Source organism: Orbicella franksi, chromosome 14, assembly GCF_964199315.1.
Source record: "Orbicella franksi chromosome 14, jaOrbFran1.1, whole genome shotgun sequence".
Lineage (NCBI taxonomy): Eukaryota > Metazoa > Cnidaria > Anthozoa > Scleractinia > Merulinidae > Orbicella > Orbicella franksi.
The window spans coordinates 14,976,854-14,992,863 of record NC_138158.1 but is presented as its reverse complement, the minus strand read 5'-3'; the positions used below and the strand labels follow the sequence as shown (position 1 = coordinate 14,992,863).

At 42.4% G+C, this 16,010-nt stretch overlaps 4 protein-coding genes across 11 annotated transcripts in view; 3 read left to right on the top strand and 1 right to left on the bottom strand.

Moving 5' to 3' along the window:
- Positions 1-12,060, bottom strand: part of LOC145467328 (uncharacterized) — a 201,691-nt gene extending 189,631 nt beyond the window's left edge. For 7 of the 8 annotated variants that reach the window (XR_014042046.1, XR_014042040.1, XR_014042042.1 and 4 more), the window contains exons 1-2: positions 11,671-12,060; positions 10,675-11,530 (exon numbers count right to left, since the gene is read on the bottom strand). The gene's annotated coding sequence lies outside the window, so the exon portion shown is untranslated. The remainder of the gene's footprint in view (positions 1-10,674; positions 11,531-11,670) is intronic. The other variant, XR_014042041.1, reaches the window with a different exon arrangement.
- Positions 1,030-3,120, top strand: LOC145467252 (uncharacterized). Its single transcript, XM_081450803.1, has one exon. The coding sequence runs from the start codon at positions 1,030-1,032 to the stop codon at positions 3,118-3,120; it is 2,091 nt and encodes a 696-aa protein (XP_081306929.1).
- LOC145467471 (uncharacterized) overlaps positions 5,317-16,010 on the top strand; it is a 39,769-nt gene continuing 29,075 nt past the window's right edge. Inside the window, exon 1 of the mRNA XM_081451032.1 lies at positions 5,317-5,326. The gene's annotated coding sequence lies outside the window, so the exon portion shown is untranslated. The remainder of the gene's footprint in view (positions 5,327-16,010) is intronic.
- On the top strand, positions 7,204-9,779 carry LOC145467251 (uncharacterized). Its single transcript, XM_081450802.1, has 3 exons — positions 7,204-7,293; positions 7,611-9,011; positions 9,096-9,779. Exons 1-3 carry the CDS (start codon positions 7,204-7,206, stop codon positions 9,777-9,779), a joined length of 2,175 nt encoding a protein of 724 aa, XP_081306928.1.

Sequence of the window (16,010 nt, the reverse complement as noted above, 5' to 3'; positions counted from 1 at the left end):
GCCCAGACCCTCCCAGGAACAAAACTGGAAGCCGAAACACATCTAACTCCTTCGACATCGCCTGGAATTGCTGTGACGTCTTCGGAAACACATCTAACTCCTTCGACATCGCCTGGTATTGCTGTGACATCTTCGGAAACACATCTAACTCCTTCGACATCGCCTGGAATTGTTGTTACATCTTCAGAAACACATGTAACTCCTTCGACATCGCCTGGAATTGTTGTGACATCTTCGGAAACACATCTAACTCCTTCGACATCGCCTGGAATTGTTGTGACATCTTCGGAAACACATCTAACTCCTTCGACATCGCCTGGAATTGTTGTGACATCTTCGGAAACACATCTAACTCCTTCGACATCGCCTGGAATTGTTGTGACATCTTCAGAAACACATGTAACTCCTTCGACATCACCTGGAATTGTCTTGACAACTCCTGAAACACATCTATCTCTTTCAACATCGTCTGGAGTTGTTTATGGGGCCTCGGAGGCACGTGTCACTCCTTCAACAGCACCAGATATCAGCTTAATGCATTCACAGCAAGCACATGGATACCCTCCAGTGGCACCAGGTATTTCTAATACTTATGGCATAGGAACACAGGTAAAATTACTTAAGCTTGATTTAAAGAAGTTTAATGGAGACATAAGTAAGTGGCTCTCATTCTGGGACGCCTTTGAATCATTTGTGCATAACAACACAAGGCTTGCTGCCATTGACAAATTCAATTACCTGAATTCCCTCCTTGTGAAATCTGCTAGTGAAGCCATTTCTGGGTTGTCCATCACTGCCGCAAACTATGACGAGGCAGCTACCATTTTGAAAAGAAGGTTTGGCAACAAGCAGTTGATAATTAATAGACACATGGAAACATTGCTGCACATAAGCTCAGTAAAATCAGGCCTTTCTGGTAATACCCAACCGCTACGACTGTAGTATGATCTGATTGAGTCTCAAGTCAGAAGTCTTAACTCACTTGGAGTATCATCTAATTCGTATGGAAGCATACTGTCATCTGTTGTCATGAGGAAGTTACGGCAAGATTTGCGCTTGATTGTCAGTCGAGAAGTGAAGGATGAGTGGGATCTTGATCGCATTCTTGAGGTTTTCAGAAGTGAGCTTGAAGCTAGAGAGAGAGCAAGTGGGAGCAATGTTCACATGACAGAACAACCGTCAAACAAATTCCCTAACAGCAAAAGTCCTAAGGAATTATCAACAGATACCGCATTGTTTACTAAGGAGTCGAAGCCGACTTGTACGTATTGCCGAATGGATCATGCATCTAGCACCTGCAAGACGGTGACAAACATTGCAGCTAGAAGGGATGTGTTGAAAAGGGCAGGACGGTGTTTTATCTGTTTGAGAAGAAACCACATCAGTAAGGATTGCACATCAAAAATGAGGTGTCTTAAATGCGGACAGCGACACCATGCCAGCATCTGCACTAGTGAAACTGGTGATGGAATTAGGCCTCACCATGGTATTCCAACTGTGAATGGATCACCTTCACCTCAGGGCCCCCCACGAGAGTCAAATGGTAGTACAACCTTGTATGTAAACGCATCGACACCCATCCTTCTCCAAACCGCGAAGGCAGTAATATACAGACCTGCTCAACCTACAGAAAAGTTTCCAGCCCAACTTATTTTGGACAGTGGCAGTCAGAGGTCATATGTGACCACTAAGCTAAAGGATGTGCTAAAATTACCATCTGAGAGAAAACAGACCATTTCTGTGAAGACATTTGGCTCAACAGAAGAGAACACTCAGAGTGTGGATGTTGTTAACCTATGTATCAGTGCTGAAAATGGAGATGATGTGCAACTGTCAGCATTTGTTGTGCCACTTATATGTGATCCTCTGCAAGGTCAGTCCATTGCTCAAGCTAGTCTCACTCATGCCCACTTGAGAGGACTCAAACTTGCTGACTACTGCACTGGTGATGATGATGTTATGGTTGATATTCTCATTGGATCAGATCAGTACCGGCACCTGGTCTCTGGCAGAGTGGTACGGGGGGAGAATGGTCCAACAGCAATGGAGACAAAGCTTGGATGGGTTCTTTCAGGACCACTACATGGAGCAATGCAAAACGAACAACAGCGAACCAACCCTGTCACAACTCATGTACTCAAAACTGCTGTTAATCCTGTGAACATTAAAAATGAGAGCCTTGATGGAAACATGAAGAGATTCTGGGATCTAGAGTCACTGGGCATCAGACCAAGATCTCTGTATGAAGAATTTGAAGAGAAGATAACGTTTGAGAACAACAGATATGAGGTACACTTGCTATGGAAGGTGCCACACCCACCTCATCCTGATAACTATGAATTGAGCGTGAAGCGATTAAACAACCTACTCAAATGTCTGAACCAAGATTCTGAAGTGTTGAAAGAGTATGATTCAGTCGTAAAGGAGCAGCTAAGGACAGGAATTGTTGAAGTCGTAGAGAGACCCGGAGAGGGGGAAGTTGGGAAGACACATTACCTTCCGCACCATGCAGTCATAAGAAGAGACAAGACAACCACTAAGCTACGAGTTGTTTATGATGCCTCAGCCACATCTGCTGGCCCAGCTTTGAATGACTGTCTGTACACAGGGCCACCCCTTGCAGAGAACATTTTTGACATACTCTTAAGATTTCGAGTTAGCAGAGTAGCCCTAACTGGTGATGTGGAAAAGGCCTTCCTCATGGTGAGTATCACAAGGGAAGACAGAGATGTACTAAGATTTCTATGGGTGGATGACATTGAGAAGAGGTGCCCTGAGATTGTGGTGCTAAGATTCACTAGAGTTGTGTTTGGAGTATGTTCTAGCCCATTTCTACTCAATGCAACCATGAAGTATCACATTGAAAGGTACAAGGATGGGGATCCGGAGTTCGTGGACCAATTTCTTCGCTCTATCTATGTGGATGACTTGAGTTCTGGAGCCGCCAACAGTGATGCAGCGTATGAACTTTACCTGAAGTCCAAACTTAGACTGGCAGAAGGAGGATTTAACCTGAGGAAATTTGTGTCAAATTCCAGTGAGCTAACAGAGAGAATTCAGCACAATGAAGCAAGCATCTCAATTCCTACTGTTGCTTACATGAAGTATTGTTCAAGTTAGTTACGTGCGAGATGCATGTTGGTTATTAAAGATGGCGTCTTGAAGTAAACACGTGTTGTTCACTGAAGACTATCGTAAGCCCAAATAACTCGATATGGTGGCAGCGGGAAGTTCCCAATAGCCTTTAAACTGAAGAAGAATCAGACAAAACGGAAATATGGGAGACCAAGGTGCACACGAGGCCGGAATTCAAGCTGAACAACCTCAAGTAGTTGAAGAGCCGAACGAAGCTGGCGCTCACGCCGCACAGCCAGCCGCACAACCACAAGTCGCCGCAGCTGTACAGCTGCCCATGGTTCAACAAATACCCATGGCAAGTTACCAAGTTCCACCACCTGAAAAGGTCAACTTCAAACCCGAAGAATGGTCCCGTTGGATCAAGCGTTTCGAACGATTTCGAAAAGCGACTGGACTCGACCAAAAGGACGGCGAGAGCCTAGTGAATACTTTGATTTATTCGATGGGCGAAGAAGCTGACGACATCGTAGTGTCATTCGGAATGACAACTGAAGAAGCAAAGCAGTTCAACGTGGTGAAAGGCAAGTTTGAAGCTCATTTTGTGGTAAAGAGAAACGTAATATTTGAAAGAGCCAAGTTTAACCTGAGAAGTCAACAAGATGGTGAGTCAGTGGATAACTTCATAACAGATTTGTATTGTCTTGCTGAATACTGCGAATTTGGAACACTAAGAGACGATCTCATCCGAGATAGAATCGTGGTAGGGATAAGACAAGAAGCTCCCTGAACAACTGCAACTGGATTCCAAGCTGACTTTAGAGAAAGCAATTACAAAAACCAGGCAGTCGGAGACAGTTAAAAAGTAGCAAACGTTCCTACAGGAAACCAAATCTGACCCACCACCAGCGCATGTTGATCGTTTGTCCAAAGGAAAGGGAAAAGATTCTAAAGAAGATATGAAGAATAAAAAGAAACCACCCAAGTCTAAAAATGGGAAGACTCCTGAAGCACAATGCTCAAGGTGCATGGGTCAACCACACCCAAAGAGACTATGTCCAGCCAGAGAATCGAAATGTAACAAGTGCTCCAAAGTAGGACATTGGGCAAAGGCCTGCAGATCTCAATCAGACAAGAGAGTGGGTGAAGTGAATTTTCCTGGGAGACAAGAAGAAGGAGAGTTCTTCCTAGGTGAACTCACTGAACTATCTGCTGCCCAAAGAAGTACAGAAGATTCAAGGAAAGCTAAAGTTTCATTGAATGAACTGCAAGCAGAATTTAAATTGGATACCGGTGCGGATGTAACAGTAACTCCACCCAGCCTGTATCACAGTTTGCAACCAGTTCCATCACTTAGCAGGACCACCAGGCTACTCATGGGACCATGTAAACAGAAACTGAGCTGTCTAGGAACTTTCACAGCAGAGTTGCAAGTGCAAGATAAGATTGCTAAGGAGCAAGTGTATGTAATAGAAGATTTGGAACGACCTTTGCTAGGAAGAAAGCCAGCTGAACTTCTAAAGCTGATAAGCAGACTTGACAGCCTGAGCAGTGATGACTACAAGAGTAAAGTAGCAGACAAATACCCCAAGTTGTTCGAAGGACTAGGTGTCATGAAGGACAGTTACCGTGTCACACTCAAAGAGGATGCTAAACCTTTCCAAGTGTCAGTTCCAAGGAAAGTACCTTTCCCCTTGTATCAGAAAACAAAAGAAGAGTTAGACAGGATGTTGGAGACAGGAGTCATATCCAGAGTTGACCAACCCACTGATTGGTGCGCTCCCATGGTGGTGACCCCGAAGAGCAATGGCAAGGTCAGGGTCTGCGTCGACCTGAGCAAGCTGACTGAGTACGTCAAGAGGGAGAACCATCCACTTCCAGCAGTAGACACAACTCTCGGAAGATTGGCAGGTTCCAGAGTGTTCTCTAAACTTGACGCCAACTCAGGATTCTGGCAGATAAAGCTAGCGTGGGAATCAAGACCACTGACAACATTCATCACTCCATGGGGCCGTTTCTGTTTCAATGTGTTGCCCTTCGGAATCAGTTCTGGTTCGGAGAAATTCCAGAAGAATATGAGTCAGATCCTCCAGGGATTAGATGGCGTGGAATGCAACATAGATGACGTTTTAGTCCATGGCAAAGATGAGACTGAACACGATCAGAGGTTTGAAGTAGTACTCAAGCGTCTGGTTGAAGCTGGCGTGACACTCAACCTAGACAAATGCCAGTTCAGCACAGACAGAGTCAAGTTCCTTGGACACGTTATAAGCTTCAGTGGAATTGAGGCAGATCCTGAAAAGCTACAAGCAATTGTAGACCTACCGCCACCTCAGAACGTGCAGGAAGTGAGGACATTTCTTGGCATGGTGAACCAACTAAGCAAGTTTTCCGAGCACCTCGCTGACAAGACAAAGAGCATCAGAGACCTTCTTCACAAAGGGAACCAATGGACATGGGGAAGTGACCAACAGAAAGCATTTGAGCGGATCAAATCTGACCTCACACGAGCTCCAGTACTGGCTCTGTACGATCCAAACAAGGAAACCAAAGTGGCAGCTGATGCTTCATCCTTTGGCTTAGGTGGGGTAATCCTTCAACTCCAACCTGACAACTCCTGGCGACCAGTCTCATTCATATCGCGAGCGATGACGCCCACTGAAACCAGATATGCACAAATCGAAAAAGAAGCCCCAGCGCTCACATGGGCATGTGAACGATCCTGGGAGTACATTGTGGGAAAATCAATCTCCGTGGAAACAGACCATAAACCCCTGGTGCCACTCCTGAGTACTCACACACTGGATCAACTTCCACCAAGAATTCAAAGATTTAGAATGCGACTGATGAGATTCCACTTCAAGGAGATCAAGCATGTTCCTGGAAAGAAGATGTACATAGGCGATGCGCTTTCAAGACTCCAACCCCGAAGCCAAACAGTGAAGTCAACAATTGACAATGACGAAATGCATGCACACATTGGAAGCGTGATCTCATCACTGCCTGCCTCAGACGCACGATTACAGCAGATCTAGAAGCACAGGAGGAGGATCCTGTCTGCAGGCAGATCAAAGCGTACTGCTGTGAGGGATGGCCTGACAAGTATTCATTAAACGATGCAATGAAACCTTATTGGTCAAGCAGGAATGAACTGTCTGTGGTGCAGAACATTCTGCTCAAAGCGTCCAGGATCGTGATCCCTTCTTCCGTGCGTCTTCAGATACTGGATAAGATCCACGAAGGACACCAGGGAATCACTAAGTGTCGTGAGCGGGCCAAAAACTCTGTCTGGTGGCCAGGACTCAGCCGAGAAATCCAGGATCTGGTGCAACAATGCAGAGTTTGCGCTCTTCAAAGGGACAACAAGCCTGAACCGCTTATCACGACACTTTTACCTGACCGTCCCTGACAAATCGTAGCCACAGACCTCTTCGAGCTGAAAGGTGCTGACTACCTTATTGTTATAGACTACTTCTCAAGATACGTGGAAGTAGCAGCCATGCAGAAGACTACAAAGTCAAGTGAGGTCATTAGAGCACTTAAATCGATATTTGCAAGACATGGGATCCCAGAGCAAGTGCGATCTGACAATGGTCCTCAGTTTGACAGTGCACAATTCTCTTACTTTGCCAAGGAATGGGGATTCAAGCATAGCACAAGTAGTCCTCGATTTCCCCAAGCAAATGGAGAAGTTGAGCGTGGAGTTAGAACTGTGAAAAATCTTCTAACAAAGGAAAAAGACCCTGCTAAAGCATTACTAGCCTATCGCTCAACACCACTAGCATGCAAGTTCTCTCCTGCCCAGTTGCTGATGGGAAGGCAGATTAGCAACAGTGTTCCGTTATTCCACACCCAGCTGAACCCACAGTGGCCTGACTTGGATAACTTGCGTGCACGAGAAAGCAGGAAACAGTGTTCAAGACGAGGCACAAAGCCAAGCCCTTGCCTTCAATTGGACCGGGTACTGAAGTTTTCGTCAAGGACCTTCAGCGGTCAGGAAAAGTCATTGAAGCAGCATCAACACCTCGGTCGTATAAAGTTGAAACACCGACCAGCACGATAAGAAGAAACCGTATTCACCTTACTCCACTGCCAAATCAGCAGGAGCAACATGAGCGACCGACACCAATGGTGAACCAAGCTCCCGCAGAGGACAAAGCGGCAACACCTGTTCGGAGGGACATTCCAGTTACAAAGGGAGACATTCAAGTACCCCCTGTAACACCCATTCTTGCTACTAGGCCTAAGAGAATTATAAAATCATCGCTGAAAGTTAGAGAGAATCTAGGTTTAGTTTGAGATGACGCTGTGTTATAAGATTCCATATTGTTTGTCAGTCTTCTCATGCTCAGTTCGTTCCCTAGATACTCTTGAACAATGGGGGGAGATGTTGTGTTAGCTTACATGAGGTATTGTTCAAGTTAGTTACGTGCGAGATGAATGTTGGTTATTAAAGATGGCGTCTTGAAGTAAACACGTGTTGTTCACTGAAGACTATCGTAAGCCCAAATAACTCGACACCTACTACATCCAAGAACACTGAGCACACGCCTAAAGATCTCGCGAAGAAAGATGTGATTGAAGAAGACAAGACTTATGCCAAGAGTGTGCTTGGAACTGCAGAGGAGACATCTGGTGTAGAACAGAAGGTACTTGGTGTGCGATGGAACTTTGACAATGATCAGTTTGTGTTTGATTTGAGAGAGATAGCAAGCCTTGCTAGGAACATTGACCCTACCAAGAGATATGGTGTCAGTGTTGTGGCAAAGTTCTATGATCCAATGGGATTCCTGTCACCCATCATTATTGACTTCAAGATGTTCTTCCAAGAACTCTGTAAGGCGAAAATCGGCTGGGATGAGCCTTTAGAAGGAGAATTGAAAGGAGGGTGGCAGACTTTGGTTTCTGGATTGCAAGGCATAGGTTCATTTACATTGTCAAGATGTTACTTTCAAGGAGTCAAGGAGAAGATTATCAATTGTAGCCTTCATGTATTTGGAGATGCTTCCAGGAAGGCATACGCAGCAGTTATTTACCTGCAGATCACAACCACCATGGGAAGCTACGTCAAATTCTTAGCCTCAAAGTCCAGAGTTGCTCCAGTGAAAGAAGAGACAATTCCTAGATTAGAACTTCTTGCTGCTTTAATAGTAGCAATACTGATAAGTCATGTTCGCAAAACATTAGAGCCTGAGGTGAATATTAATGAGATGACCTGCTGGACCGATTCAAAGGTGGCATTGGCTTGGATCAAGGGCGAAGAAAGGGAGTGGAAACCATTTGTCCAAAACCGAGTAAATGAGATCAGGACAGTTGTGCCAGTAAAACACTGGAGGCATTGTCATGGAAAGATCAATCCAGCCGACATCCCCTCCAGAGGAATGAGCCCACTAGAGCTGTCAGAGTGTCCCTTGTGGATTGAGGGACCCACGTGGCTAACAGAAGATGAAGAATCAGAAAATGATGAGTTTAACAATGACCAGCTCCCACAAGAATGTCTAGAAGAAATGAAAGCTGGAGACAAGGAGAAATGGAATGTTGAGATCTCGTCTACACTACTAGTGACAGCTGAAGCCACTGGCATAGCTAAGATTATGAAGTGTGAAGATTACAGTGAACTGCAGCGACTCTTACGAGTCACTGGACTTGTTCTCAAGTTTGTGAAAATCATGAAATCAAAGTTGCAGAAGAATGTACAAGCGCAAGAAGAGCTGACAAGTCAAGATATAGCAGCAGCAGAAACACTTTGGATCAAGGAAATACAGAGATCCTTGAGCAAGAATCCTAAATTTGAAATTTGGAGACATCAGTTTGGCCTATTCACAGATAAGCATGGAATCGTGAGATGTGTGGAACGTTTGTCACAGACGCAATTACCCTCCTCAACAAAGTACCCAATTCTGTTAGACAAGAGTCATCATATCACATCCCTCTTTGTAAGAGAAAGCCACAAACGAGTAATGCATGGTGGTGTAAAGTCAACCCTAACTGAATTGTGATCAAGATTTTGGATCGTTCAGGGCAGACAGTTCGTGAGAAAGCTGTTACATCAGTGTGTTGTGTGCCGAAAACTTGAGGGAAGACCATACAAGGCGCCGCTGCCACCACCTCTTCCAGAGTTCAGAGTAAAGGAGCCACCGTTTACCTATATCGGACTTGACTATGCGGGCCCACTCTATGTCAAGAGTCTTAACAGTCCTCAACAGAAGGTGTGGATCTGCCTCTACACGTGTTGTGTTACCCGAGCTATCCATTTGGATCTCGTACCAGATCTGACAGCCCAAGCATTCCTAAGAAGTTTTAGAAGATTTACAGCGAGGCGAGGAAGACCTTCAGTAGTGGTGTCTGACAATGGCAAAACTTTCAAACCTGCTGCACGAGAAATCACAAGAATACTGAATGACCCTGGAGTGAGGCAACATTTTGCAAAGGAACATATGAAGTGGACATTCAACCTTGAGAATGCACCATGGTGGGGTGGAGTATTTGAGAGACTTGTGAGATCAGTAAAGAGATGTCTAAAGAAGACTATCAGCGGAGCCAAACTTACCTACGAAGAATTGCTGACTGTGGTAATCGAAGTCGAAATGATTCTTAACTGTAGACCGCTGTCATTTGTGTCAAGTGAGGATTTCGAAGAACCCCTCACACCCTCACATCTTCTGTGTGGAAGACGGCTGATGAGCCTACCAGACAACAGTTGAGACACCGAGCAAAGTAACACAGATGTTCAGCTAAGGATCTGAACAAACGAATGTATCACTTGAACAATGTAATTAACCATTTTTGGAAGAGATGGAGGAGCGAGTATTTGCTGGAGTTACGGAACTCCCATCGTAATGCTATCCAGAGAACCACAGACCGACTCGTGTCCATTGGAGATGTGGTTATTGTTCATGATCAAGATCAGCCAAGAGGAAAGTGGAGGATTGGAAAGGTTAAAAATCTTGTCACAGGATCTGAAGGCTGTGTCAGAGGAGCTGTTATTCGAGTTAAAGGCAAGGGAGGAAGAACCTCTACGCTCAGACGTCCAGTGCAGCGCCTTTACCCCTTGGAGGTCCAGTGCAAGGATGATGAGCCGGAACCTGCAGTGAGTTCCAGAAAGAGAGATCCTGTCCCCACCGCCGGTGGTGTTCGAGCTGAGCAACCTCTTGAGCCGACATGTGACCGCCCAAGAAGGGCAGCTGCTGTAGAAGCGGACCGGAGGAGAAAAACATGGCTGAAGAATCTAAATTAAGGAATACTTAAGTGACATTGAACTGAGAATACTTTACTGTTGTTGCTTGCCTTTGTTAAAATGATGTCAGGGAATGTGTTGACCAGATTAGTCTGGCTAGGTTTTTATTTCTGGTCAACAGGGGGGAGTGTCACGGATGTCGTGACATCGTGTCACGCTTTAAGATCGCCATGCATTATGGAACTGTAAGTTTCACGAGCACGCCTTCACAAGATGGCGGTAATGTTGATGTTTTCTCATGATTAAAATTGTTTGCAATCCATCGAGTTTGAACCAATTCCTAAGTCGAACCGCGGAAACAGGAACCTTCTGCGCCTACTCCAACTTGCAATAGCTTGGATATTCAACACTTATGTACTTACAAATTGGTCGTGTTACATCTCAGGACTCATAAGAGTATTTGAAGTTCCCTCGTTTTGTTTCCAATGCAAATCTCAAATCAACTGAAATTGAAAGTCAAAATGTGTCCGGTAAGGATTATATTAAGTTATATTCATTGGGTTTGTTCCGTCTAACACGTTCTTCATCCCTCCCGCATTGGTTAAATCCGATTTCTAACAACAATTTATTAAAACAACAGTTGTGTTTTGAGATGCTTCTCATGGTGAAGTTCTACACAAAATATTACTGAAATTCGACATTCCAAATTCTTCACGACGGCAGACAGGGTGTTAATTCTAAAAAAATAAAATCTGCTGGTGAAACGCTACTGAAATTCTGATATTCCGAATAATGAACGACTTTGTAGACAAAGCAGACTAAGAAAACACAAGGGTCAACTTTCGTTTCACTAAATTAAGGACCCAGTGAAAACGAGAATTTATTTCTCTTCTTTTCATTGAGAATTATGTAAAGTGGCAATTAAGCAAAAAGCTTGAGTTAGAATAAGTCTATTTGTATAACGTAAGAGAATGTTGTTAATTTCCGGCGTTGCTCTCAGCAGTATAATTTGTAAGCAACGATGAATTGTGTCACAATGCTTTACATTGGTGTACATGCAGCCGTGATCAAATCAGATTTGAAGATGCCGTTTACATGAAATACGAGAACGATCACCAAAGGAAAGATGTCAACATTGAAGCAAATTCTTCCAACCATAACAAAGGTATGGAGACAAGTATAATGGAGTCTTTGTTCAGCAAATGATAATCATGGAAACTTTCTTTCATGTCATGGATCATGGAAATCAATTCAACCCTAATTGCGAATCCACTTGCGCTGGAACAGAGAAAAGTAATTAGTGGTTTGCTTGCTACTGTAAATTCGGATTACAATTGACTTAACAAGTTCGAAAATGATATAAGACTTAACATCTTCTTTTCTGATATCAGAGACACAAACGACTTGTATATACTTACAAATTGGTCGTGTTACATCTCAGGACTCATGAGAGTATTTGAAGTTCCCTCGTTTTGTTTCCAATGCAAATCTCAAATCAACTGGGTCCAACTGGAAGTGAAAGAAAAAATGTCCACGGTAAGGATTTTATCAAGTTATGTCCATTGGGTTTGTTTCCTCTAACACGTTATTCATCGCTCTCGCCGCATTGGTTAAATCCGCGGTGTTCTAGCAACAATTTATTAAAATTTGTCCTTGTAAAAATTTGCACGTATTTACAATCGGTCTATGTTTAATCTCATGCGGAGTCTTGAGTCTTTTGATATTCTTTCGTTTCGTTTGGTAATGCTAGCCAATGCTCCGAGCGGAAACTGCAAATCAACTGAAACCGAAAGTAAAATATCAAATAGATCGTTTTCACGAGACGTCATCAAATTCCAAAATCCAAAACTAAAGAGCCACGAAAATTTTTATCCTCATAAGGCATAAGGGGATCTAAACTTCAATCTGTTTACAACTTTTAAGCTCAATAGTGTGCTTGGTTTAGAAACCAGTGCCGTTTGAAGTTCAGAGTTATGTCGGTGCGTGACATACCACTCCGATCGCGTTTGTGGAGAAATATACACTTATCTAATGATTTTTAGCCTTTTTAGGAGTTAAAGGAAAAGTGCTTGTGTAAATGTTTGTTGGTTCAGTTCAGATAATCAGTCACCTAGATAGCCAAAGTAAGTTCCAGATGTTTGCACTATTTTCCGGCCGCCATGTTGGTGGAGCACAGAGCTCCACCAACATGGCGGTTCCATACTGGGCTCTGTAAATTTGCGCAAAACATTTCGACGAATATCTGAAGTTTGGGAAAACGCAGAGACCCAAAAATTGGAGAAGTTTCTCCTTTACCTGTCTCCTATAATATCAAAATTTCTTGACTTTATCCGCTGAATAGTTTTCGATTTATTTTTTCGTTGCGTGACAGTGAAAACCATCTATACAGCGTTATGCTAATAACTGCCTACAACTTGAATGATTTGTGGTCACGAGATGTCTGGATAACCAAAAAGGTCAACCACCAACAATAGAAAAAGTCAGTTTCCCACGCTTTTCGAACACGTCAAAACAATCTCTTTTCAAATCATAACATTTCACAAACATAATATTTTTGAGGGAGGTTAAAAGTATAATGAAGGGTTTAGATGGCGTGGGATCTTTGTAAATGCTCTCAAATTGTACGAGCAGTTTCAAAGCTGATTTTGAAAATAACAGGAGTAGGGAAAACCTTTAAATAACTTCTTGCACTTTCATAAGATTGCTCATTACACTAAGAACATGTATGCCTGTATTCTTGATTTACAGTGCAGTGCAAGGAACCGTAATCCAACAGACCAATGTCGATATATTAAAATTCAGCCTAAAACAGTAGGCTACAGCACGAGGCTCTAGGAAATAACTACCGAGTTTGTGGGGTTTATTCCCCCGAGCTTCGTGCTGGGGTCTATTGTTTTGGGCTGAATTATTGGGCTATTTTATTTTTTCAGACAACAAAAAAGTAGCCAAGCATGCGAATCTGCTGTTCCTAAAAATAAATCCATCTGTTGCAAATTCTGCACACAGACTACAAGTTCTATTATGAAACTCTCTTCATATGTCTATCTATACGTGAAAAACTTTAATCGAAACTGGAAGTAGTTTAAGGCCTTTTGAGCAGCCTCATGTCAGGAAGAAATCCCCTACTGAACCAAACAAGTGCAATGCAAGTATAATGCGAATGTAACTGCTGGCTAAAGAAAACAGGCGCGCATTTTCACTTTCGATTAGGCTCGATCTGGCACGATCTGACCTTTGCTGAATATTAATTTTTGTGTTTATTCCTGTTTTCTTGTTCTCGGAAAGTGCGCATTAATAATAATAATAAATAATAATAATAATAATAATAAACTTTATTACCGTGTCTAAAATGTTTAGCTGAGGGGAAGCGTCCCCTCTACTAATTGTGGACACCTACCTAAAAAAAATTACAACTGCTACAATAATAAGAAAAATTTATGTGATAAAAAAGCTATATACATGATTATTATTAAAATTCACAAAGGCGGCAATTGCATCTTTCATTGTTTAAAAAGTTACTGAAGTCGCGTTTCCGAATTGTTTTCTTAAATGTATTTTAAAGAGACTGACAGTTTCTTTCATCCATCGTCAGGAGACTCCAGAGCTTTGGCCCCAGGTATCTGATGGAATGTTTTCCGTACGTCACTGTAGAAAAGCGGGACAGTGAAAAGTCTGATTGCCTCAACCTGTAGGACGACTGATGGGGCTTAAATAGCTCACGGATCGGATTAGGACTAAGCCCATTTTTAACCTTATACATCAGTATGCATATATCTTGTAATCGCCTGTTTTTAAAGTAGGTAACTCTGCCCTCTTTAATAAAACATCATAGCTTGATCGATCATCCTTAAAAACTGCTCTTAATCCTCTTTCTTGTATTCTCTCCAATCTACGTGTGTCACTTGCACGACAGAAATGCCAGACTAGATGACAAAATATTAAGTGCGGTAGGATAGCTACTTTATGAAGCTGTAATTTGGCTTTTGTTGGGATAAGATTTTATAGTCTCATAAAGACTCCTATTCTCTGGCTGGCCTTTTTACATACAGTAGTGATATGGTCTCTGAAGCTTAGTTTATCATCTATTGTTACTCCCAAAAGAGTCAGACTATTCAATGGACTGATTTCAGTGTTCTTTATATTAATCACATCTGTGTGGTACTGGTTGGCACCACTGCTACAGATGTTCATAGTCTGATACTTTTTAAGATTTCCTTCCAACAAATTGGAGTCGTACCACTCGGTAGCGACAGCAGCGATTTCCTTTAGTTTTGTGGTGACAGAATGTAAGTCTATCCCTGTTTCGTAGAACTGGTGGTCGTCAGCATACATCGATAGGGGTGATGCTGGGGTTGAATTCAGGTATTTACGACCCTTTATCAAAAGGTTTCCAAAACCAGATTGTCACGCAGGTTAGAATTGCATTTTAGGAATGTTTACACGGCACTCTATTAAAAAAAAGCGATCTTTAATCTTAAATCTGTTGTAAGTTACCATGTTTCATGGGTTGAAAAGATATTGATACCATGGGAATCTAAAACCAGTCAGCGAGAATAATTTCCAGGTGATTCGTCTTCGAGTGATTCAACTTGCTTCCTTATTTAACGCAAGTAGCATGACGCGATGATAAGCTCTCGTGCTATAAATGAAATGTAATGTTACACAATTTGATCTGGCCTGATCTGCCCCATGTTGATATATGTACAAGAGATACTGATCATATCCTAGAATCAGTGATTATACCCAAAGTTATACCTCTTTCCTCATTCGCAGAAAATGCACTCTTAATCGGGGCATTGTGATCTCTGGACTCGTGTGATGGCAGCCCTCGTAAATAAAAGCATCATGGAAATTATATGAATAGTACAACAGAAACTCGTCTAATCGGGTCAAATCGAGCCGAATTTTACTCTTAGAGTAATACATCTGAACAGTAGTTCCGTTATTATTCTTAAAGAAAAAAATCTTGCTGCAGATAAAATAAAACTCAGAATTTGACAGTTCAGTAATACATGGCACCAAAACAAAGATTGGATTTTCTCATGACTTGTAGAAGATCTTATAAATTTTAGGAAACTAAAAGCTAAGAAGGGTTGATAATTTTCTTGTTTGAAATATAACCACTTCACTGGCGTACAAACCAGCATAATGATAACTGCAATTAAATTCGCTTGTTTCTTTAGTTTACTTTAATGTTCTACGGATCATGGAAATCAAATCAAACATTGCGAATCCACTTGCACTGGAGCAAAGAAAACTAATTAGTGGTTTGCCTAATTGGTTTTATAAAACGATAGCAGCGAAGCTAATTTTGGCCGTTCAGGAACCGTTAACTTATACTTTGTTTGTATAACGCGAGAGAATGTTCTTCAGCGTTCACAGCTCTCAGCAGTATAATTTGTAAACAACTATGAATTGTTTCACAGTGCTTTGCATCGATATACGTGCAGCAGTGATCAAATTAGATATTTCTCCAAAAGAGCAAGATGCCGTTTAGATAACATACGACAACGACCACTAAAGGAAAGATGTCAACATTGAAACAAATATTTCCAAACACAACAAAGGTATGGAGACAAGTATAATGGGGTCTTTGTTCAGCAAATGACAATCATGGAAGCTTCTCTTTAATATAATACGGATCATGGAAATCAAATCAAACATTGCGAATCCACTTGCACTGGAGCAGAGAAAACTAATTAGTGGTTTGCCCACTATACTGTAAACAGTTGATTTTATAAAACGATAGCAGCGAAGC